This window comes from Eleutherodactylus coqui, chromosome 8, assembly GCF_035609145.1.
Source record: "Eleutherodactylus coqui strain aEleCoq1 chromosome 8, aEleCoq1.hap1, whole genome shotgun sequence".
In the NCBI taxonomy this organism is placed as follows: domain Eukaryota; kingdom Metazoa; phylum Chordata; class Amphibia; order Anura; family Eleutherodactylidae; genus Eleutherodactylus; species Eleutherodactylus coqui.
Window position 1 is genome coordinate 141,738,780 of NC_089844.1, and position 26,129 is coordinate 141,764,908.

At 45.3% G+C, this 26,129-nt stretch overlaps 1 protein-coding gene across 2 annotated transcripts in view; it reads left to right on the plus strand.

Moving 5' to 3' along the window:
• The window catches only part of PRPSAP2 (phosphoribosyl pyrophosphate synthetase associated protein 2), a 54,247-nt gene extending 31,956 nt beyond the window's left edge, over positions 1–22,291 (plus strand). For both annotated transcript variants that reach the window (XM_066576591.1, XM_066576592.1), the window contains 6 exons: positions 1,159–1,274; positions 7,409–7,464; positions 7,642–7,790; positions 16,417–16,487; positions 16,789–16,935; positions 19,947–22,291. In XM_066576591.1, the coding sequence (XP_066432688.1) occupies positions 1,159–1,274; positions 7,409–7,464; positions 7,642–7,790; positions 16,417–16,487; positions 16,789–16,935; positions 19,947–20,105 (698 nt within the window). In that variant the 3' untranslated portion in view covers positions 20,106–22,291. The remainder of the gene's footprint in view (positions 1–1,158; positions 1,275–7,408; positions 7,465–7,641; positions 7,791–16,416; positions 16,488–16,788; positions 16,936–19,946) is intronic.
• The last annotated feature ends 3,838 nt before the right edge of the window (positions 22,292–26,129 follow it).

The window sequence follows — 26,129 nt, forward strand, 5'->3', positions numbered from 1 at the left end:
CGTTGATGCCAGTGGGAGTGAAGCCGTCTATTGCACTTCGGAGACACAGGGTCAGCTGATCAACGGGGATCCCAAGTGAGAAATGACAGGAGTGGTACTATGCAATGTGTGAATTGACAACTCCTTGTTAAAAGGGCTTTTACACGACCCAGTTATTGGACAACAATTTTTTTTATCTGTTCATCGTCCATGTGAAATTGCTGCTGATCACCCAACAAATGAACAAACTCGTATTCATCAGGTGATCGCATCTTTCATGTGGTGCAAAAATTAAAAAAAATCATAGTTTTCGGCAGTACTTTTTCCCTGTGTAAATGGTGGTGTGCTGCCAATAATCCTGAAACTATGGGGAGCAAACAATCTTATGATCGATCATGGAATGTAAATCGACCCCTGTGAAGGCCCTGTAGAGTAGCGCTGATTTTAAAGGACCCTTAGCGTTCCCTTTAAATATGTCCTTACACGTTATCACCACCCAGTTGTCAATTTCTACATGCATTGCCAGGAGTATTAAAAGAGGTACAAAATAATGCAGAATTAACTGATTCACTTCACTGACTTGTCCTGTGTAACCCGGCAGAGCTGACTATATAATTAGTGATGAGAAGAAAGAGCTGGTGACTATAGAGTTTCCTTGTCACGGGTGGCTTAAAGATTGAGGACCCCAACAGACAGCTTCTTCTTTCTCAGTTTCTTGCACCCTCATAAGCCTAAAATGAAGGGGATCATTGCAGAACCCCCTGGATTTAGAGCGGCGTTGCGTTTTATGCCGTCCTTAGGGACGTTTTGCTGCTGGGTCTGATTGCAGCTAATGGATGGCCCCCGGCTGCTCGCTGCTTTCTAGGACACTGACATAATTCTGCGCCATGTCCATGTAGCGTATCTCACCCCAGCATCACGTCTGGAGACGTTTCAAGTAGACCTGTGGGAATTCTTCCATCCTCCTCTATAGAGAGATCCATTAGCCTCTGTTTATTTGGTCGCTCTATCCGCTGTATAAACTTGGCTCCTTGTCTTTCTGTAAGTTAAGACCCGGTTTAAGCAAACAGTCACCAGGCAGAAATCCAAGAAGCTGACTGATAACTCCGGAGGAATCGCCTCTGACCTCCTGTTATATTCTGTTGTGTCACCGTTTATATAATTCTCTTCTTCCCGAAGGCTTAACTCACCTCATCACCATGGACCTGCATCAGAAGGAAATTCAGGGCTTCTTCAATATTCCCGTGGACAATCTACGAGCGTCTCCGTTCCTCTTACAGTACATCCAGGAAGAGGTGAGCTGTCTGCAGACGTGTACTGTCCTCATTGTAGATACATTTGTATACCACCTGATATGTAGCGTTATATAGGGTTCTCCCTGTATTGAAAAACATTCTCAGGTACAATTTGTCATTACAGTGAAATAAAGTTTGTGGATGCACAGCGGCCAGAAGGATAGTCTTTTGGAATACATGTGGCCTGTTAGAGAGCCGGACACATCCTCTGATCCGCAGGGCAGGCTGCATATGTTTACAGCTGCCTTTACATACGCCCATTGTCAAAGTAAAATCAAGCACCTGGAAGGAGTTATCGGGAGGGAATGAAACTTAAAACGTTGTTATAATTGATTACAATATCCGATCAAAAGGAGAATTTATGGTGGTGAACTGACCCCTTGTAGGGAGGCTCTAGTACCCTGTTGTACCGCCTCTAGCTTGGATACAAGATGTGATACAGGCGGACGTGGAGGCCCTAGTACTCTGTTGCACCGCCTCTAGCTTGCATGCAAGATATGATATGGGTGGGCATGGAGGCTCTAGTACCCTGTAGGAATTGCCTCTAGATTTAAATCTCAACGTCACAGAAGAATTTGGGAGTACAAGTTTATAACCATCTTTGACACGCTCAAAAAAAGAATAAACATTGGAAGCTGATTCATGCATTAGTGGAGAACATGAAAAGTCTGTAGCAGAGATAACACACCGACCTGGTGACCCCTTAACACCAATTCAGAGATCATGAAACTTTCATATCCTTATCAGTGGACTAATTAAGTATTTACCCCTCCATTCATTCTGTTCTGGTAGTATTTTAAGTGCAAATGAATCACACCCATGTCTGTGCCTTTTCATACATGTGTGTATGTATATGTACTGTATATATGTGTTCTCAGTAAGAAAATACAAGTAATCTTGTAGATATGATACCTTTTAATGCATAACAAAAATACATGATGTTATAGTGAGCTTTTTGGCCTACTTGGGGTTCTTCCTCAGGCTTAAAGGGGTTGTCCCGCGCCGAAACGGGGTTTTTTTTTTTTCAATAGCCCCCCCGTTCAGCGCGAGACAAACCCGATGCAGGGGTTAAAAAAAAAAAACGGACAGTGCTTACCTGAATCCCTGCGCTCCGGTGACGACTTACTTACCTTGTGAAGATGGCCGCCGGGATCTTCTCCCTCGGTGGACCGCAGGTCTTCTGTGCGGTCCATTGCCGATTCCAGCCTCCTGATTGGCTGGAATCGGCACGTGACGGGGCGGAGCTACGAGGAGCCGCTCTCCGGCACGAGCGGCCCCATTCAGAAAAGAAGACGACCGGACTGCGCAAGCGCGTCTAATCCGGCGATTAGACCCTGAAAATTAGACGGCACCATGGAGACGAGGACGCCAGCAACGGAACAGGTAAGTGAATAACTTCTGTATGGCTCATAATTAATGCACGATGTACATTACAAAGTGCATTAATATGGCCATACAGAAGTGTATAGACCCACTTGCTGCCGTGGGACAACCCCTTTAAATGGAATAGATCAGAAGATATAGATAGATATATGTTCCCTTCTATTTAAGCCTGAGGAAGAACCTCAAGTAGGTCGGAAAGCTCGCTGTAACATCATGTATTTTTGTTAGCCATTAAAAGGTATCATATCTACCAGATTACTTGGTTTCTCTTACTGAGAACAGTCACGTTATGCTCTACTGGCTAACACTGTACTAAAAGTCTCCTTGCTTGTGTATATAGAGAGGGCTTTAGCTCTGTGGGGAGAGGCCGGCGTGGCCCGCACCCGTGACTCGGAGTTCAACTCCGAATCAAACTTAATTGTGTTTATCCTAATACAAGGCAGTGTTCCAGAAGAAAGTACCCATGGGGGCAACAGGCATCCCTGGCCGGGGTTTGTTTTCCTCGTGGTTCAGGCAGTGTGAATCTGAATGACAGAATCCCATGTTGAATGTTGATTTATATGGGGCAGCCATGGGAAATAGCTGTTTGATGACTGATCGAAAGTTGTTGAAGGTGAATGGGGGGGGCATATGTGTGTATATATTTCCATACACACACTCCGTAATGAGAGTACAGTATGTGCACTTGCATTCAGTGAAGAGAAGTCTGCTCAATGGACCGAGTGCCAAGTTTGTGGGTGGACAAAGGGGATGGGGAGATGGGTAAGTGTGAAATTCACATCCCGGACTTGGCGCCCCCTGTCCTATGACTCCATAACCTTAGTTTATGGTGCTCAAAGGATATGAACGGTTCCCTTTAAAGATCTATTCCAGGAGGCCCCATCGATTGCATTAGCAAGACTGATTTACATGCAGATCTGGAAAGCTTGGTGACATACAGGGAGTAATTACCCCCAGCAGCAGGATAACGCCGAAATGGCTGAATAGGATATTAAAAAGCTTCCCACGTGAGGAACGTTCTGTAACCTTGATGTTAATATCCCTTGTGACTGGCATTACCTATTCCACATTGAAGGATAGAAGCGTCGCCATCCCTAAGGAGAGCAGAGCGCTATGTATGTGACCCCAGTCAGGCAATGGCGGTGGATCTGCATCCGCAAGTACATTCTACAAGTTACTGTTTGTGGCGGAGATGACAGACGATCTCTGTGCGGCATAATTACAGCAGAGATATAGGAAGCCGTGCATCTTAAATGTCCTCTCTGGCACGCCGGGCGCCGATCACATTTCTGGCTGAACAATGAGCGTGCATCTCATTTACCGCCTGCAGGAGGGTGTAGGGAGTGGAGCGTAGGGCTGCCGAGGGGCCGATTGATGTTTGAGAATAGTCCAATAGATATGGACGCCGCCACCACCTCAGCATGAAGTGAATGACCCTCCTGTTTACGGTCTGGTCTTTGTTTGTTTTTGGGTTAATCTTTAAAGTTTATGGGCCAATGCTTCAAAATGAGCTCCATCTGAATACCCTTCCGGTCCAGGATGAAGCCGTCGGACCATCCCAACTGACCACTATATGGAGACCTTTGGAAAACCTCAGATAATGATTTAAAGGGCAGTTATACTCACAATTGATACGGACGTCAATACTACAAAAAAAACGGTGAACCCGTTTTAGTAATAGAATTGGTTAATTCCTTCCAAGGCCAAAATTGGAGATAACTGCTTATGTGCTGCGGGTAACAATGAAAGCGTTATATAAGGAGTTAACGTAGGGAAGGAGCTCTTTGTGACTCATCGGCCATCCAATTGTTGAGGGCCAATAGGTTATCACGGCTGATTTTGTGAAAGAAAAGAGATAAGACATAGCTACAATGTATTCTCTCAGTGATCATAAAATCACAGGTTCAAGAAGTCCCCTACAGGGACATGAAACAGGTAAAAAAAAAAATTAAAATGATGTATGCAAAAACAGAAACCCACCTGCATTAAAAAATAAAAAAATCCTTTATTGTGCATTCCTCTATCTCTTTTGTTTACAAAAACCCATAGAAAGAGAAGTACATGTTTGGTGTTACCACATTTGTAAAGATCCATACATGAAATTGAACACACACACACACACACACACACACACACACACACACACACACACACACACACACACAACACTGTATTTAGAAAAAGAAAAGAAGGCAAACATTTTTTTGTTTGTTTGTTTTGCAATCCTTTAAACACATTAAGGCCGCCTGCAGACGGGCGGCGAGGATTCTCGCCGCGGGACCCGATCCGAGCGCCTGCAGGGGACCAGAGCGTACTCTCCCGCGGCTCCGGCTGTTTGATGTGCCGGCTTGCCGGGCAGCCGGCGCAGACCGGAGCCGGGTGAGTGACATTTCTGTGCGGGGCTCCACGAAATAGAGCATGCCGCGCGAGATTTCGCACGGCCAAATCGCGTCCGTCTGCATAGGATTGCGTTTGTTAACGCAATCCTATGCAGGCTTCCAGCGGCGGAATTTCCGCTCGTGTGCAGGCGGCCTAAAAGTCATCAAAACCGTATGTACCCTTACATGGCTAACACTTTTAAAAGGTAATGATAAAAATCCTCAAAAATCATCCCGTCCTTTTCACTAACATGTCTATTTGATCACACCTGAGGGGGGTGCACGGATTTTCTCTTGGGAGAAGCCTCATTGACTTCTCTTTATTCCCCCCCACTGGGTATTGTACTGTATATGGTCTGGTGTTTCTGGTTGGAGTCTGACCTCTAAGATCCCCACTGATTCTGAGAACAGAGGTCCCGAAGGTTTCTGCATAAATCTGCAGTCTGGCATAGGAGCGCCAGGGATTGCCAAGGACAAGAACTCTGCTGCTGCTCTAGTCATGTGAGGACCTCCAGTCTTGGAAACAATTGGGCTCCCAGTGATCGGCCTGCTACTGATTAGAAAGTTATCATTTATACCGTGGGTAGGGGAGAACTTTCTGTCTTGGCACAGCCTCTTTAAAGTGTTTTTTGGGACTCTACTATAGGTGACCTATCCTTAAAATAGGTCTTCAGTTTCTGATCAGAAGGGGTATGCTGTTCGTTCGGGATCACCACCGATCAGCTGTTTAAAAAGGCGTGACTCTTGGATGAGCGCCACAGCCTCTTCACTACATACCAGGCACAGCTCTGTACAATATATAGTGGTGATGCTTGGTAAATCAGGTCAGTCCCATTCAATTGAATGAGGCTACGCTGCTTTTAGGCCACATGACGAATGAATGTGACATCACTAGCCATAAAAGAGCTCACGGCTCTCACATGTGTACCACGACCTCTTCAAATAACTGATTTTGGGGGTAATGGGTAGCAGATCCCCATTGACTGGATGTTTTTTTTTTTTTTCCATTCTGTAAATGGGTCATCAATCTCGGAGTCTTTGAAATCCCCCTTTAACCCCTTTGCAAGTGTCGACCGTAAATTTACGTCGTTGCTGCTTTGGCTCTCTGCAGCAGCAGAGTAATTTGTCACCTACTCCTCAGTGATCGTGGCCCCCTACAGTGGGTAATAGACCCAAAACGAGTTGTTACAGCCTGTTCAGGTGCAATCATCAGGACCTGATTGGTTCAAGTCTTGATGATATCATCACTAACAGCCATGCTACAAACTTTCCCTGCATGTCAGCGCTGTATCAGTGCGTCTCTACTCTCCGGGTCGGTGTAAGATTGGAGGAGTGAGACTGATACAGCACACATTAACCCCTTGTAGTACAATCCCCTATTCTATTAAGTTAGAATTGGGTTCATTTTTGACAACTAATCTAGAAATAAATTACATTTTTAAGGGTACGTTCAAACGCAGCAGATTTTGGCGCGGGTGCACACCAAAGCCTGCGGCATATTTTGGATATGTTGGATTTTGGTGTGAATCCACACCAAAATCTGTGTCCAAATCCACATCACATTTTGATGCAGATCCGCAGCTGATTTGACCCTTTAAAATGTAGGTAAATCTGTTATAAACTGGTCGCTTGATCAAGTCATTCCGAACGTAGCTGAAATAACGAGCCAGCGGTAAGAGATTTTCATACAGCAGTGTCACTGAGTTCTTTTTAATAAGCGTGAGACCTTCCTAGTCACGCACTTAACTGAAAGTGAACGTGATGCAGCGGCCTTATTATTCCAGCATACCTCCTGGTATATATTGGCTGGCATGAGAGGTACGCTTGGTTCATTAAAACTTACCCCGACTCTTTATCCACTTTCTATATTAGGTTGGACCACCTTCTAAAATCGCCCTTCGCTTGCAGAGGTTGTTTCGAAAAAATATCCAACTGTGTGCTGCCGCTGTTCTTGATCTAAGCAAGCGAACGCGCTGAAACTTGGTCCGCATTTTTGCAAATTTCACCATTTTTTTTTAAACACCTGTAACTCAAAAAGGAGAGTTCTAATTTGTATCTTGCTTTGTGCCCTTTGTGCAGGCTTAAATCTATCTGTTCCTCTAGTTACATGTTGGGGGCTTTTAGTTTAAATCGTGTGATGAAGTTCGCACGAGAAGTGTAAATCCTTGCGTTGCTCCATAGTGGCACTGCCAGTCTGTAAAATTGGTATTACTTGGATGTGTAAAACCCTTGCAGAGTTGGGGTACCTGTATAAGAATATCAAGCAGCTCCAGAACTGTCCTAATTCACTGCAGGGAAAGCACATACGAATTTTGCCCCTCCAGTGATATTTTATGTAATTCTATAAATATATCGTTTCTCTTATCCGTACAGATTCCGGACTACAGAAATGCAGTAATCGTAGCCAAATCGCCGGCATCTGCAAAAAGGTGAGATCAACATCCTGCTTTCCTGATGGTTAGCTTGCAGTACCATTTCCTTCCACTGTGTGGTGTTCTAACAGAGCAGACAATAGCATCTTCTAGTGGCTAATAAGAGAAACCTCCACCTTCTGGAGATTAGCTCCCCCGGGGGATAATCATTTGGCTGTTTCCATACCCCTGCAGAGCTCAGTCTTTTGCGGAAAGGTTACGGCTAGGAATTGCCGTTATACACGGAGAGGCTCAGGACGCAGAATCTGACATGGTAGACGGAAGACATTCACCACCAGCTGCCAGGAATATCTCTGCCATTCACCCGACATTGGAGATACCCTGTAAGTAGAATTCAGTTTAATCCAATGTTAATGTCTTCGAATTATCAGGTATTCTGGATTATCAGAGAGTCCTAGAAGAGTAGATGGCACTCCGGGAAGAAGGACAGAAGCCTGCTGGGCAGTGGTACTAGAAGGGCAACTCCTTGGGTTTTCCCACCACTAACCGAATGGGCAGTTGACGTTTGCTGGCAACACCCTGCACAGCAATGTCTGTATGTGTGTGACTGTATCGGGTACTATAGCCTTCTCCAGTCACTTGAAGGGGTTCATCTGCAATACCAGATAAAGTCCCATGCATGCTGAATTAGAAAAAGAGTTGGACAGCTCCTCTTGGTAAAGGATAGGACTTCCTTGCTGCTCAGCGGGGTTCCTGGTTGGAAAACTACCCGCTGGCACCTCTGAGTCCGGGTTAGCCTGGTATTAGTTGTGGTGATGCTTTTTATCCCGTCCGTATTGAGAAGTTCAGAAATTCACGAGAGTATGCCCAAACAATTATGGTGGGCACATATAAAAAGAATATGTGCAAAAGGTGCTAGAAAGAATCTCTGCACTCGGTGGATTATGGGAAAAAAAAAGTTTTTACAAGTGCTTGAAAAAGGCCCTTGCATGTGCTGAAACGCGTTGCAATAGAATACTTTTATTGCTATATAGCTCCAGTGGCTACCTTTTTTTCCCCATAATCCACCGAGTTCAGAGATTTTTTTCCTGGCACTTTTTGCACATATTTTTCATGCATGCCGAATGGCCAGAAGGGGAGATTACGGAAAGCAGAGAAGAGAGTGTTCATGGGGATAACCCTGAACGGCCCCTTTGTTAGAGACCCCCTTCTAGTAACGCTCTGGACATACTCTGGCCTTCAGAACTGCAGCAGTTTGTCTCCACATAGATTCCAGTAGGCGTTGAAATCATTTTGTAGAAATATCGGCCCCTGCGGACAGGAAGCTTCTTGTAGTTGCTGTAGATTAGATGGGGCTGCTGACATGTTCTGATCAGCTGACCGAAAGGGGTCAGCGATTCATGCTGCTTGTGCCAAATTCTGACCTCCCATCAGCAACAGAAATCTGGATCCATCTGACCAGGAGATGTTTTTCCGTTGCTCAGTGATACAAGTTTTGTCCTCTTTTTGCCCCCCGGAGTCTCACCTTTCCGTTTCCCATAGAGACAATGGTGCGGGAACTAGTCGTCTGCTGTTATAGCCCATTTATGCGCTAAGGAGCAGCGAGTTGTGCGTTAGGACATATATTAGAGCACCAGTGATGTATATTCAGCTGCTCCTGACTTGTGCAGCTCCGGTTGGTCAGAACGATTCCTAACATCCTCCTCTGACCCCTTTCGCCGATGAGTTGTTTTTGTTCGCAGGATCCCTTTTTGCTGGATGTTTTTCCTCCATCTTTTCAGCCATGTCAGTATACTCTCCCCACCACTGCACGAGAAAACCCCACGCGGCTGGCAGTGACAGCCTGACCCCGATGACCAGACTTCATTGGAAGTCACTCAGATCATTGGATTCAAACTTTATGGTGCGCTCTGGGATAACGGCTATGATTTCCATACAGGGAAGCGCCAATCATGAAACGGCTGGAGGCTCTAATCAAGGGGTTTCTCAGAGTATATGGGATGTGTGGCTGACCTTTTGTTGTGTTGATTGGTGAGAGCTGATCTAAATTCCCAGAAAACCCCTTTTACACCTCCATCCGCCTTCTCAACCACTTGTTTTTATTTTATTGTGCCCATGCCTCCAACATGAAAAATAAGGCAACATTGTAATGGATTTGAATAAAATGTTTCCAGCAGTTTTGTTTCTGCGGCTCGTATGCAGGTCTGTTAACAGACAACATGCAAACTGTAATCTGATCCTGGTCACGTCCTTCTATCCTACCAATTATACAGTAGGAGAGACATGGAAGGTAATATGACTGCAGAGCTTGTCGACATATCGGGCACAATATTAAGGGGGTTGTTGTGCCACTTCTAACTGTTATGCTGCAGAAAGCAGACAGCTCTGTACATTATGCAGTGGTCAGGGTTGGTACTGCAGGCTAAGTCCTATTGACGTGAATTGGACTCAGCCTGCTGTACCAACCTGGACCACTGCACAATTTACAGAGCTGTCTATTTCCTGCAGCAAAACAGACAAAAGCGGGACAACCCCTTTCCCCTTTAGAAGCTGAGCCTGCACCATCTGCAGCAAGAGCCAGCTGTAACTGTCAGAACGCTGATCCCCACTGTTAACCCCTTAATACCACTGGGTCTGTCATGACCTCTGATTGCTAATAATAGCAAATACATTGCAGTACAGAAGTATTGCAATCTATTATTATAGTGATCATAGCTTCACAGGTACGAGTCCACTACAGGGACATAAAGAATGTTGTGGGGAAAAAAACTTTTTTGCACAGTTTCCTTTCTTTGTTTATAAAGAAAACTGTAAACCCCACATCTTTGGTATCCTCACATCTATAGCAACCGGTACAATAAATTGAGCGCACTATTTATCTTGCATAGTTAAAACCGTAATAAAAAGTGTATAAGGATTCAAAAAAGACCCCTGTCCATCCAGTTAAGCCTATTACCCCTCAATGTTGATCCAGAGGAAGGCAAAAAAATCCAATGAGGTAGAAACCAATTTTCCTCATGTAAAGGAAACCAATTCCTTCCCGACTCCAATCTGGTAATCAGAATAATTCCTGGATCAACAACTCTTCTGAAAAAAAAAATGGAGCCCAAATGCTTATTTTGTTCATGTTGCCTCCCAAAGAAGAGATAAAGAAGTGTATGTACCCCAAAATAGTACCAATAAAAAGTACCGCTCATCACGCAAAAAACAAGCCCCCCACAGAGCTCCGTCGTTGGAAAAATAGAAGAGCTTGTGAGACGTTGAATGAAGTGATGCAAAAAAAAATTGTTCCCCCCCCCCCCCCCCCAAAAGGGTTTTATTGTGCAAAAGTGGAAAAACCTAAAATTTCGGTATTGTCATTGTGCCGACCCTCAGAAAAAATCATTTCATTTATGCTGCAAGATTAATGCTGTAACAAAATGGCACAATTGATGTGTTTTTCTTCCCTCCCTTCAAAAGAATTTATTAGAAGTTCTACAAAACATTATATGTACCCCAAAAATGGCGCCAGTAAAAACTACAGCCCGCCACGCACATAGCCAGCCCTCATACGGCCAGGTCGATGGACAAAATAAGAAAATTACTGAAAAAGGGGTTAAATGTCTTTAATGGTAAACCCTTTAATGGGCCAGATAAATTGCTGCCTATGCCATACCTGGTCATCCGGAATAGGGGGCGCTCTTTGCATTGCCATCCTTGTTGCATCAGGCAGTGCTGAGAGGTTGCAGAGAATAAAGGCACAGAGCGAGCTCCTGCCTCCTCTGGGGAAATAACCTATAAAACATTGATGTGACGATCAGCCGCTGGTTAATACAAACAGTATGAATCTTTCATGCAACAAGTGCCGCTGCGCCCGGGTCGTGTAAGGATTAGCATGACGTGTTGTAAGCCGTTCTGCCCAGGCTGCCTGCATTAAAGGGAACCGGTCAGACCTGCCCTGTTGTGGGCAGCATAAAATATTACCACACACTCTGATTTCAGCCGTCTTGGGTACATCTACGCGGGACGTATTTTTTTTTTTTGCAATGGAAAGTCTGCATGCGTTACATCTGGATTCACAGTAGATTTTGCTGCGGAATTGACCCTTTACAATCCACTGTCTGACCTTTGAAGACATTATGATTTAAGGCTATACAGCTCCGATGTTGGAAGACATCCGTCGGGGTTCTCTTACTGTATATTGCCAGCCTCTCTGCTGTCGGAGCCTATCCAACGTGTCGCCTCATGCAGTACTGGCTTTAGCCAGCATATAGCGCCGTTGTATAATGGCAGAAAAAAAGAGTAAGCCCCCAGGATACAAATTGGATTGGAAAGGGTTAGGACAATGTGCTGCAGAGCCTGAAATCTGCCGTATAAATTAACATTCTGCGGTGTGAAATCTGCACCGCAGGTCAATTTACAGTGCTTTTTTTTTTCCTTTTGCGGCAGGTCAATGGGATTTAAGAAAATCGCATCCACCATTCTGCTACTGTTCTATAAACGTGTTGTAGTTTAGGATAAACTATTTCTTGTACCATGATGTATTCACTGGCGTGCTTTCTCCAGCTACTGATTGACAGCTTTCTCTCTATTAAAGTGCAGAGGGAGAAATCTGTTCATTAGCTGTGGGTGGAGCCTGGGTATCATGAATACATTGCAACAAATTTAGATATATGTTCTCCCAAACTACAGCACATTAAAAAGAATATCCGTGGGGGCGGGGATACTTAGCTTCTCCAGTCTGGCTGTAGCAGTGCCAGAAGTTCCACTGCCAGGCCGGTTCGAACACCGGGTCACGTAGTACGGAGCCCTTGTCGGTGAAGTCCTTGCAGGGAGGCTGGGTGACTGGGTCAGTTCACTAAGTCAGCCCCTTCTTTGTCATGGTTGATCAGACAGTCTGGTTTAGTTAGGGAAATGATCCAAACGGACCTCCTCCTGCAGTGAGGTCACTGAGAATTACCTGGTGGCGGGCTGAAGTGGGGGTGCTGGTACCCCTGAACCCGGACTGGATCAGGGAAATATTGTCCCTCCCCGGATAGCTGCTTGAACACATAAGTGACAAATCACTTTAATCGGGGTTCCAGTAAATACAACGGCTCCGGAAAGTCTTTAGACCCTTTAACTTTTTTTTTTTGCATTTTGTGGTCTTGTGCAAATTAAAAATAAATCCCAGTTTTCCCCATCATTCTGCAGTCAGTACCCCATAATGGCAAAGTGATTTTTTGGGGGTGTGGGGGTTGCACAAGGCCACAACATAACAAGATATTAAATAAAGTGGAAGGGTCCGAGGATGGAGTATAATAGCGGATCCAGGTATAAGAAGCGATCCATACGGCCTGAATTAGGCGGCAGCGGTTGTGATAAGAAAACCTCTTGTTCTCCCTCTGGAAGCTGTGGGATTAGACGGTAATCCTAATAACAGATTGGAAAGATTTGGTTCCAAATAAGGATTAATGTCTCTACAACTTGGCTTTCCTTCCATTTCTGCTTGCATGAAATGTTGAGACATGAGGTTTGAAGGAAGAAGAGCTGGTAGGACTGGAGTGCAGCTTTATTTAACCCTTGCTGGACTCTGATCACCCGCGACCCGACCTACAGTCAGTAATCAGATTGACTGTTCTACCACCGAAATGTTCTGTTCACAATCCCCAAATGTGGGACCTCGCTGCTAGGGAATAGGAGACGACGATGACTGCTGCGAGTACCAGAACTGCAGGCAATGACCACTGGGGGGAGTAACCTTCCCACTGCACCTTCTTGAAGGGTCCTTGTGCATTCTTTATGGTATCATGGTGGCTGAATCTGTAGTCCAAGTGATGAGCGAGCCTCACGCTGCCTCTTGCCTTTTATCCATGATTGATTTTTGTTATCTTTTCTGCAGCACCCCCTGGAGAGTGAATAATACACAACAGCCCCTTAACCCCTTAAGGACTCCGCCCTTTTTGATTTTTCGTTTTTTTCCTCCCCATTTTTAAAAATCCTAACTTATTTTTCATTTACCATTGCTGTCTGAGGGTTTGATGTTTGCACTACAAGTTGTATTCTTCAGTGCAACTAATTAATGTTCCACATAATGTACTGTAAAACCTTTAAAAACTTCTAAGTGGAGTGAAACGACAAAAAAAACCACGCTATTTTGCCATCTCTGAAGGGGGGGGGGGGCTGCTTATATTTATGGCATACGCACTGTGTCAGAAGTGCCATTACCTTTATTCTATGGGTCAATACGGTCACGGCAATACCAGATTTTAGATTTTTTTCTTTTCTTAAACCCTGAAAATTTTTTTACGGACGCTATTTTCTGACAGCCCCCCCAACCCCCCCCCCCCCCCCCCCCCCATTTTAAATCTTTTCGGCAGTGGTGCTTTGTGAGGGCTTGTTTTTTGAAGGACAACCGGCGGTTCCTACTATTCATACCATTTTGGAGTGCATACAATTTTTGATCACCTTTTATTAAAATTTTTCTTAAAGACAGAGTGGCCAAAAAAATGGCGTTTTTACTAAATAGTTTTTTTTATGGATGTGGTGGTACCAAATATGGGGTGGTGGTTTATGCATAGATTTATCATTTAAATAACTTTAATTAGAATATCGAAAAACTTTTTTCTTTTTTTTTTGGCTCCCCTAAGGCTGCTTGTCCACGGCCGTGACAGAATATCGCTAGTGATATTCGGCCGCTGGGGAGGAGGGGGGGCACTAAAAGGTCTTCGCAAAGAGCCTATATTAACGATAGGCTCACCGCAGAGAATCGCAGCATGCCGTAATTTTGATCACGCAAGCGGAAAATTACTATGATTCTCCGCTTGTGTGCAGTAGGCTGCGCTTTCCATAGTTACGCTATGGAAAGTGTGTCATCCGAGCTCCGCCTGCATTTATCGCCGCGGATCTCGCTGTGACACCTCACCCGTGGACAGCCAGCCTAAGGAAGATTGGGCGATTATTTAACAGAATCCACCAAAAATACCACATGCTGCAAATTTTTCTCTTGTATTGCTACTTCTCACAGCGCCACAAAAGAAAATCGCACATGCTGGTGCAGCCATTAACCCTCTCCGATCCAATTATTTTTTCTCATCCATTCTCTCCAGCTCCAAAATACATTTCCCTGCACCCTTCTGAACTGACAGAGTTCAGGAGGGTGCAGGTGCTCACTGCACCATGGGGGGGACATGTTTACCTGTCCGGTGTCTTCAGCATTCTCTCCTCTGCCTCCCGGCTCGGCGATCATGTGACCGCTGGGGTCAGGTGACACCGGCGGTCACATGATCGCTGGCTAGAATCTCTCTGCATTACATAGCGCTAATTGAGCGCTATGTAATGTGTAAAGGAGAAGGCAGAAAGGGTTAAAAACCCTTTCTGCCTTCTCCTCGGGGATCCTTGATGAGGAGTCTGAGGACCAGTGCAGGAGTGCATCTGCACCCGATGTGTCTGATGATCGGGTGCAGATGCACCCATGCACTGCAGTGTCAGGCCTGTCCCGACAACGGAGCTGTGGAGGGAAATGATGATGTCAGGGCAGGCCCGACATTAGATTGGAAAGGGTTAAAAGCACTTTTTTTTTTAGTTGTTGTGAGATTTCCGTGCATCTGGCAATGCGGTGAAATTGCCCATGTAAATGCACCCTTACCATGTGGGAAAAATTAGAGATTTGGGACTTTTATGGAAGTGGAATTTTCTAAAGGGGTTGTTTAAGATAAAACTTTGTTTTTTGCTGTTTCTTTTTTGTTTTTGTTTTTTTTTCTTTTTTTTTTTTACAAACTAGCCACAAAAGAGCTGATACTCTCCTCTCCCCACGTGTACCTCTCTAGCGGCTTCGGGTCTCCTTACTGACATCATGCTTGCAGGCTGTAGTCTGCCTAATGCTGTCCCGTTAACAAGCTGCTGCAGCCAATAACATGGCTCCTCTAAAATTGCTGAGGTCTGGCATTGGCTGTTGCAGCAGGAGACTTAAAAAGTGCAGCCACGTGGGGAGAGCTGAGGATCAACTCATTTGTGTTGTACAATGAAGGACCTGTTTTGTAAAAAACAAAAACTCTAATAAATCCTTTTTAAGGCCACCTGCAGACGGCCAGGTCGGATCCCGCTGCGAGAATTCTACCTGCAGGGACCAGTGCGGCTCTCGCCTGCTCCCGCGGCTCCGGCTCTGTGATGTGCCAGTCAGCCGGCGCATGCGCAGAGCGGAGCCGGCCCGGCACTACTGACATTTCTGTGCAGGCCTCTGCGAGACCCGCACAGAAATAAAGCATGCCACAATTTGTTTTTGCGTGTGACTTCACGCAGACAAATCACGTCCGTCTGCCTAGGATTGCGTTTTCTAATACAATCCTATGGCAGCGGGCACGGGCAGAAATTCTGCGGGAAATACCGCTGCGGAATTTCTGCCCGTGTGCAGGGGGTCTTAGCTTAGTCTTTATTTATTTTTAAATGAAAACTGGGAAAAAACTTTTTTTTTTTCCAATGCTTTTTATTCTACTCTTTAAAAACTTTAATAAACTTAATTTTTACTTTCCTTTTAAGTCTCTATAGGGGATCTTGCGTATTGCAGTGTATTGTAATTTTAAGTCCTGGGCTTAATACTAATTCATATAATGGCAACCCTGGGAGCCTTCACTAGGCTGCCATCCAAAGCCATCGGCACCCTGCAATTTTTTTAGGCAGAGCCACCCTCCAGCTAGCTGGTTAGACACTGAGGTCGGCATTGAACACAGTAGCTCTAATAGCAGCTCCCAGATATGAAACGAGTGCTGCCCACTTCATACCCCACCTTGTGATCCTTGTGATGGACATACCTGTACTATATATGATACTACGTTTAGGATGGGTGAATCTTCCTGCACTTCAGCTTCTGAGACGATGACCTCTGCTTATCAGTTTGACCCCATGAGTATATTTGAAAAGTCATTATAATGTCGTTACCTAAAAGTCGTCTCGTCTAATATTTGCCACGAGCAAAAGTGCAAAATACAGTTTGTTCTTAAATTTGAGCCTCTTTCAAATTTGCTTTTTTTTTTTTTTTTTTTTTTCTTGCAGTGATGTTCCCCAAAGAAAAGCCTCCTATTACCGTCGTCGGGGATGTCGGTGGAAGGATAGCCATCATTGTAGTAAGTGCAACCGGCAGTCTTATGCTCCATGTGAACTCCATATAGTTAAAGGGAATAGTATACCGAATGGCTACTTTATTAGAGACCCCCATCAAGTAGGGATGAACGCAATCAGCCACAATACTTAGGTAAGCACAACTATCCAAATGTCCATCGACAAGTATCAGGGGCTCCTGCAAGTTTGCATTGGCAGCAGCAAAGATTTCCCCTATGTAGAAGCTGAGTCAGTAGCCATCATGGCTTCCCTATGTCTATAGCCTAATTTTGTGTTTAACATGGGTATTTCATTTCTTCCCCTCAGGACGACATCATTGACGACGTTGACAGTTTTGTAGCCGCAGCCGATACATTGAAAGAGCGGGGAGCCTACAAAATCTTTGTCATGGCTACTCACGGTCTCTTGTCTTCGGATGCTCCTAGGTTAATAGAGGAGTCAGCCATTGACGAGGTGAGAGGGCGTTACTAAAGTTTGTGGGGGTTTTGTTTATATCTTAGTGAGGCGGAGATTGTATAAAGTGGTGGTCGCACATGTGCAATGCTGATCCATTCATTTTCAATGGACTGCTGAAGATAGCGGAGTACAAGCTCTCGGGTATTTTAGCCAACCCCGTAGAAATTAATGGAGTGGCGGCCGTCCGTGCATGGGCACAACTCCATTCATTATGACATCACTGCAAGTGGAGAAAAGTTGACCCCCACAAAGATGACAAAAAGGGACACTGGACTCCCATTCTTGGGATCAGTGAGGGTCTCGTTAGGGAGACCCTCACCGATCAGCCTTTTATCAACTATCTTATGGATAGGTGATAAAATTTTATCTTGGGAATACCCCTTTAACAGTAATTGTGGCATTCAAAGGGGAGGACCTATGCTATGTATGGGCTGGCAGCCCAGCATACACTTAAAGACCCCGGGGCTATCTGACCATATTTCCTGTTGTTCTCACACACACTTAAAGGGGTTTTCCAGGGCTAAATATTGATGACCTATCCTCTGCTGCTGGAGACCCTGCTGATCAACTGATAGAAGAGGCTGCATCGCTTGGGTTCGTACCATGGCCTCTTCTCAGGCCTGTGCCACCTTGTTCAATCACATGGCCTAAGAGCAGCTTAGCTCATTCATGAGAATAGGATTGAGCTGCTATAGGATGTACGGCGCTGTGCCTAATATGTAGTGAAGCACCGCTGCCACTTGAGACATCTGATCGTCCGTGGTCCTGAGCAGCGGACACCCACCGATCAAATATTGATGAACGATCCTGAGGATGGGTCATAAATATCTTAATCCCAGAAAACCATTTTAAGATCCTTTTACATGGCCCAAGGAGCACAGATCAACGAGGTCATCACGTGTTTAATGTCTTTACACAAGGTGATGCCGGCTGTATTGGAAACAGACACTTGTTAATATGACAGCGTCTCCAATACAGTATCATTAATATTGGCAGCACATCCTCTCTGCACCTTTTGGGGAGGGGGGTGTTACCGAGAGCAATCCCTTTTTTCGGTGGCATTAATGATCCAATCAGCCGACCAGGGAACATTTGCTCGCTCATCATCTGACCGTTTGCACATCCAGAGAGCAGATTATTGGGGTAACGAACATTCGGGCACCTATAGTAAGACTTCGCCCAAGTGCATTGTAGGTCTGAGAACTGCTTTGGGCTCCCACCGCCACTTTAGGGCTAATTCACACGAGCAGCTAGAAGCTTGTCCACGTTGCATACACAAAGCATAGATGTTTTTCAGGTGTGCAGTTCCTTATGACGTCTCTGTGTCCTTTTTCACATCCACAAAAAAGTAGACTGAAAGAAGCTGAAGTGTATTTTTTTCTGCATCTCTAAGCAACAGATCCGTGAAATAGAGACGGCACACATAGGGCATCTGAATGCCGTCAGCTTCTTAATTACCTAATGACTTGAATGTGGGTGAGTCTCGTCTGCGGGTTGATCAGAATAGTGCATGCTGCGATTTGCCGTTTCACGCCGACCATCTAGTCCATGTGAACAAACAGATGTGTGAATTGTCCCATTGACTACGATAAGTCAATGTGCTTTCCGAGTCTAGGCTACTGCAGACTCAGACAGCACACGGACTGAAAATACACTCATGTAATGGCCCCTAAAGTGGTTGTCCAGTTGTAAATTATTGATGGCCAATCCTCAGGATAATCCATCAGTAGTAGACTGGTGGGGTCTGCTGCCCAGCACTCCCTCTGATCTGCTGTTCACTGGGCAGGTGCACTAAGCTGATTACAGCAGGAAGCAGATAGCTCCGTTCTCACTGCAATGGCCAGGCCTTGTATTACTGGCAGGGTTCCCATTCATATCACTACTAAGTTGGGACACTGCAGTGAGAATGGAGCTGTCCGCTTCCTACAGGAATCGGCTCAGTACAGGATCTTGCCAGCCTGGCGAACAGCTATTTGGTGTTGGTCCCAGGCAACAGACAGCTGCCGATCTACTGTGGTGGGCCTCCCATGAGGCTTATGCCATTAATAGTTTAGAAATGGACGTCCTGTTTAACCCCTTCCAAACGTGCCATACATGTACAGCAAACATTGGGTGTCTGTATATGGAGCCAGTTCAATTCCCAAACCCGTTCTATACATGGAACACCAATTGAGGCTGTTAACCCCTTAAAAGCTGCTAAACATTTACAAGTATTTTAATTTTCTGATTAGCATTTGGGAGCCCTGAATGGGCCCTGGACAATGCAAATGCAGGGTGCTGTCCAGCTGTCATGGCTGCGTGGGGCCTTGTGAAGACCCCAGGGCTGCCTTGTGAAGACCCCAGGGCTGCCTTGTGAAGACCCCAGGGCTGCCTTGTGAAGACCCCAGGGCTGCCTTGTGAAGACCCCAGGGCTGCCTTGTGAAGACCCCAGGGCTGCCTTGTGAAGACCCCAGGGCTGCCTTGACTGAGTGCCCATTAATAGAATGCTGGGCAGAATACAATATAATGCAATACCATAACATTGCATTATACTGTATGAGCTATCAATCATCCCAAACCAAAAAAATGATGTTGCCGCTTCCGTAAAAGTCCAATTTATTAAAATATCACATAATTAACTCTTGACAGCGAGTGCTATTACAAAAAAAACAATACCCAATGCCAGAATTCTGTTTTTTGGTTACTTCAACTCCAAGAAACAATTGAATAAAAAGCAATAAAAAAATTGTATGTAATCCAAAATGGTATCAATAAAATGTACAGGATGCCCCACAAAAAGACGAGCCCTCACACAACCCAACGGACAGACAAAGTTATGGGGGTCAAAAGATGGCGGCAAAAACATAAAGTGAAATGGCATTAAAGAAACACTATATATTTGGTATCACCATAATCTTACTGAGTCATAGAGTAAAGTGAGTAGGGAAAATTTAAATGAGAACTGTCTGCAGCGGGGTTTGGGGTGAAGCCGCTTGTTCTCTTATTTCATTCTGGCTTCCTCTCCGCAGGTAGTTGTCACGAACACAATCCCCCACGAAATCCAAAAGCTGCAGTGCCCCAAAATCAAGACGGTGGACATCAGCATGATCCTGTCTGAAGCCATTCGCCGCATCCACAACGGAGAGTCCATGTCTTACCTCTTCAGAAATATAGGAGTGGATGATTAATCTTCGGCCGTTTTTTGTCTATATAAATATATATATTTTTTAGGAATTATACCAAGGGCCAAAACTGGAATTGTACAGTGTCTCTCTGTGCCGTACACGAGCTTACCTTAAGGTTTCCACAAAAGCCGTTTTTGTCTTTTTTTTTCCCCTCCAGGCTGTAGGTTCACCAATGAACAACAACGGTTTTATTATTTTTTTTGCAAGATACAAAAACAAAACTGCCTTTATTACATGCACTGTGGTGTCTTGTAAAGCAGCAATACTAGAGAAGATCTGCGTTTTCTCTAAAGTAAGAAAAAAGCCCCATTAAAGTGGTGATCTTTTAAAAAAAAAAATTAGTACACAACAGAAAACATTTTTTTTTTTTTTTTTATGTACCCTCTTGTCCTCTGCCCCCTCGGCTCTCCCGATTTTACCTTAAATGCAGATAGCATGTGGCTGCAGTGGTCACGTACCTGTAGTATGAGATGGGAGAAATGATGCCATGCCTATGTCACGTGACCACAGCACCCACTGATTGGAAGCTTCACAGACAAGTGCAAGAGAGCAAGTGCTGGATCACCGGGGCAAATGGTTTTACATTTTGACATTTGCAAATATTATTATTATTATTTTTTTTTTTTTTTTTTAAAGGGGTGGTCCAGAGAGGGAAAGTTCCAGGTCCATCCGTGACCACACCTCCATTTTCTTGCCCGGTTCTGACACCAGATTATTTGGTAAACCCCTTTCTGTTGCCTATCGCCTCATCACAGGGGGGCTGACGATTTGGCTGATTTCAATAACCAAGCCAGCCGCCTTCTCTGACAGGGTCGCTGCAAAGACCAAGAAGGGTTAGCTTAGTTATTTAAAATGAACCGGACAGCCAGTCCTCTGCAATGGCGGGCACAGAGAGGGTACACACCACATGACCTGGGGTTGGAACCAGGACAGAAGCGGAGGTACCGACACCGCTGGGATGGGCACATACTTTTCCTCCTTGGACAACCCCTTTTTAAAAAGCAGATCACCCTTTTAAAAAGCTTTGAATCGCCCACTTCTGTTGTGTCTGGGAAAGTTGAGTGATAACTTGTCAAGTCTCCATTACAGCTCAGCCAACTGTCCTTTGGTCCAGAATGACAAGTCTACTCTTATGGCTATTGACCTGGCGGGGGTGCGCCGGTCACCACACTGAGTAGGGAGTAGTAATGGCAGCCATATTGCTTGTCACCCAACTTTCTCTGAAGAGCAGAATTATTGACTCCTCAACGTTTTATATCCGCTGGGGGTTATTTTGTAGTATTTTAGGGGTCAATGCTTTTTCTTGCCCAGTCTTATTAGTTTGTCCAATGCTTATGAATAGGTAGATGGAGATCAAATCCGCTCGTCGGAGCAAAGCCACTATTGACCGCAGCTCATGTATGTAACTACTTATGGCAAAAATGGCGCCAAGAGGCGACGGATGGAAAATGTGTTTTATTTATAAATGCAGTCAATCGTACCAGTTACTTGCTAATGCACACGTGTTCCCCTCTCCCGCCACTGTTGTATTTTATTATAACCCCTACAACGGACACGTCTTAAAGGGGGCAAGGGGTGGGGTTATTAGTCCGTATGGGGGGGGGGGGGGAGGCAAGATTGGGCATAGTGATGAAGGATTATCTCATGACTGTCAGTTTGCACCTGGGTGATGGTAAGAGCCGGCAGGATGACAGCAGTTTGTGTACCGATGAGCTTCGCTTCTATATGTATATATGGTCATGTTATGCTTCTGTTTTGTGCACCTAGTACTGCTGCTTTTGACTTTTATGCTGCAGGCAGTGAGGGGCGAGTAATAGGCGCCCCGACCGTAGAGGGGGTCTGTCAAACATTGCTGAGCAATGTAGTATGTGTGGATCAATATACTGCAGGCTCCCTGAGCAGCACAAGGTGTGACACCAGAGGAAGACTTATTGTTTTTTTTACGTCCCCCCCCCCCCCCTCCCCGTTTCCTTTTTGTCCCAAATTTAGCTCCACCCCCTGCGTTGATCAAAAGAGCTGCTGCAACATGCCATTGGAGCGTATTGATAGGGAGGGGGATCGGGGGTCCTCAGTAGTGATGCTTTATTTTTTTTATTTTTTATTTTATTTTAAGGGAAGCATACAGAAAATATGCACTGTATTTATTTTGTGCAAAGACTGAACATAAAATAAAATGTTTGTGAATTGTGGATGGTTATTTATCTCTCTTTCTTGATTGTGTCAAAAGGTTCCAGACTCAAAATCTTACAAGGAAAAGAATCCTTGATTCCTCCACACTTGCCCGCATGTTGGACAGCCTGAGTGATCGGGTGTTATCTTATGGTTAAATGAATGTGTAGCCATGTAATAATCAGAGTAACCACTCCGTTAAGAGGCCCTCCATCTAGTAGCACGTTGGACCTCCTTTCGTCTTCACATCTGAAGCAATTCGCCATGAGGTAGATTCCACTGAGTGATGAAATCATTCTGCAGGAATATCGGCCCCTGTGGACAGGAAGCTTCTTGTAGTTGCTGCAGAGTAGATGGCGGTGCTGACATGTTCTGATCAGCTGACAAGAAGGGGTCATCGATTCATGCTGCTTATGCCAAATGCTGACTCCCATCAGCACAGGAATCTGGGCTCATCTGACCAGGAGATGTTTTTCCGCTGCTCAGTGATACAATATTTTGTGCTCTTTTGCCCCCCGGACTCTCAGCTTTGTTTCTCTTAGACACAATGGCGCTGGAACTGGTCGTCTACTGTTATACCCATCCGTGGTAAGAAATGGCGAGTTGTGTGTTCAGACACGTTAGTTGGACACCAGTGTTGTATTCAGCTGCTTTTGACTATGCAGCATGTGTTGGCCAAAACATCCTCCTCTGACCCCTTTGATGACTGGTTAACATGCACAGAATCCTATTTCCTTTGAGGTTTTCTTTTAAGCACATCATTCTCAATATACCCTTTGTACATTTACATGAAAGAAAACCCCCACGGTTGGCAGTGACATCTCGGTCCCGGCTAGTCCAGCACCAATGACCGGGCCTTGTTAGAAGTCGCTCCGATCGCTGGATCTTCCCATCTAATATGGATTTACACTGAAACTGATCCACGGAAAACTTGTCACCTGATTTTATGCTGCACTCCGGGGTCACGGGGAGAATCTCCATACAGGGAAGCTCCAATCATGGAATGCTCTATGTCTCTAATATTCAGTGCACATGATTGCTTATCCAAGCCTTATAGAGAAGGCTCCCTTGGTGTATAGAGGAGGGTCCTGAGTCAAGGCTTCCCTGCTATGACTATATTATGGACAGGGGTAGTGCAGGTGGGGCGGCTATCTTGCCTGAGCTACAATAAACATTTAGAGATATGCTTTACAGCAGCCCCATACATACATTGGACAGGAGGAGACTCATTGACTTCTATGGGAGAGTGTTGGCATGTGCTATAACCTGTGCAGGGAAGAGAGCTGCAACAATTATGGACAGGGAACCCAGTGTTATCTACATATAGGTGTTACCATTCATTGTAATCCTGCCTGTGATGATAATGAAATGACTGCTGAGCAGTCTCCTCTACAGATTGGGGTTAGTGGGCGGTATGAAAACTGCAGGATTTTCCGATTCTTTATATAGATGGTCTTGGCCCCCTCCTTCCTGCATCTCTTCAGCAGTGACGGAGACGTTTGTCTGTCCGTGTTGAGGTAGTTGCTGCTGTTGTCAAGCTCTATGGGTGTTGTGCCGCTGCACAGTCCCTCCAGGTACCATTTTTCTTATTTCTAGTCCCTCTGTACTATGGAGCACCTTTTTCTTGGTGTAAGGGGAGAATAATGGGAGCCATGGCTCTTTATTTGGTTGGTTGAGTTGTTTTGTACAGAACATAAGTTGTCAGTGTGACGCCTGTACTGTTAGGCTGGGGTCACACGGGACTGAAATCTCACGGAACGACCGCACGGAAATACTGCGAGATTTCCACGGGAGAAATGCAGCTTCAAAACCCACGGCCTTTTTGACCGCGAATTTTAGAGTGGCTTCGCCATCTGCATTCCATAGAGAGGAGAGCGGCTGCTGCGGAAACGGGGAAAGAATTGACTGCCGCATCTTTGAATTCCACACGACCTGTTAATTTCAGAGCGGACTGGCTGCAGCATGTGGATGTGATTTTTTGCAAATCTCGTCCACTATGCTGGCTAATCCCGGGATAAAAAGCCACGGACGGAATTTCCGTGCAGGAAGTCTGTACGGAAATTCCACGGCAATTACACCCTGTGTGAACCCAGCCTTTATGGCAGGACGGAGGGGATTGCTCGGGGGAGGGACGGAGGGGATTGCTCGGGGGAGGGACGGAGGGGATTGCTCGGGGGGGGGGGGGGGGGCTGTCTCATTGTGCGTCATCCTGGACCGGAAAGCTTTAGGTGAGGTAGGTGGAAGACTGACTTTGGTGTTTCAGGCCTGGCAGTGCCATATGACCCTGCAGAGCACCATAGCAGTCAGACAACGGAGCTTTGTGAGGCCTTGTTTCTTGTGGGAAGAGCTGTAATTTTGATTGGTACCATTTTGAGTTAAAAGTGACTTTTGTATTGATTATTATGTTTTTTTGGGAGGCAAATAAAAGAAAAAAAGGCAATTCTTGCATTACATTTAAAAAAATAATTTTTACGATGTTCATGTGAGATAAGTAACATACTATTTTCATTATCTGGGTCGTTATGATCGCAGTAATACCTGTTAGGTTTTGTTTTTTAAATGGTATTTTTATCCATTTTTTAAAATCGTTTTTTGTTGGGGGAAAATGTCAGTTTTTTTTTTTTCTTTTTGATTAAACTTTTTTGGACACTATTTTTAAGTCCATGAAGGGGACTTGAAGACGCGATCGTTCAGTCACTAGGATAGTACACTGCATTACTTATGTAGTGCACTCTACTTTACCTATGATAGCAGCCTATCAGACTCTGTGAGAGGCGGGCCTAATAAGCAGAGTTGCATGGCAGACATGGATGCCTTTGTCAGGCTTCCGGCTGCCATCGGGAGGGTGACAATGGGTGACAGTGCCCCTTCTCTCTGCTTACATGCTGCAGTTGCTATTGATTGTAGTATGTAAGGGGTTAAGCTGCCAGGTTTTGAGGTTTCTCCGTTCCTGGTGGTTAGAGCAGGAGCCTGGCTGTTAGTGGTCAACCAAGTCACCACCTTAAAAAGATGTATTTGCACATTTAAGGCCCATTAGTAAGGTCAGTAATAAGACGTATTGCCATCACGAAGGGGTTAATTGATCGAGTAGTAATGCGCTGCATGTAGCATGATGGGGTTGTCAGAGGACTCGCACCCTGTCCCGGTCTCGCACTGTATCCAACACGTCTGTTCTTCTCCCTATTACCTGATGCATTACTCTGGGTTTTGCTGTTTTCTGTAGGCAAATCCGATGTGTGAAGCCGATCCCCCTAGATAAGGTGTCAGCTGCTGCTGGCGGAGCGGCACAGATGTCCTGGCCATTGTGCTGAGTCCACAGGTGGTGTGCCCTGGATGTTTTCCTGACCTCTGCTCCATTACACCAATTTGCACCATTTACTAGTTGCATGTTTCCTGGCCTCTAATATTACTGCGCTCCATTAGAAGTGAGTCACAACCTCAACAACGTAGAACGTTCTCTTATCTCTGCTCTGTTTGTGGAGCTGTCAGCAAATTCTGCCATCCCCTCCAATACATCCCACACAGATATGTACTGGACGCTATCCAATATTGTACACGGAGGCAGTCTGGTAAAGGAACATTGTATCATGGCAAAGTTATCAGCACTGGGCTGTTAATATTGGGGTGAGGGGTTGCTTCTGCATCAGCTGGTGTCTGATGTAAAGATAACATTTCCCAGTATTCAAATCGCCAAACTAATCCCTGTGCAGATGCTGAACTAGTAGGGAAAAGATTTAAAGGGGTTGTCCCGCGCCGAAACGGGTTTTTTTTTTTTCAACCCCCCCCCCCCCCCGTTCGGCGCGAGACAACCCCGATGCAGGGACCTAAAGAAGAAACCGGACAGCGCTTACCTGAATC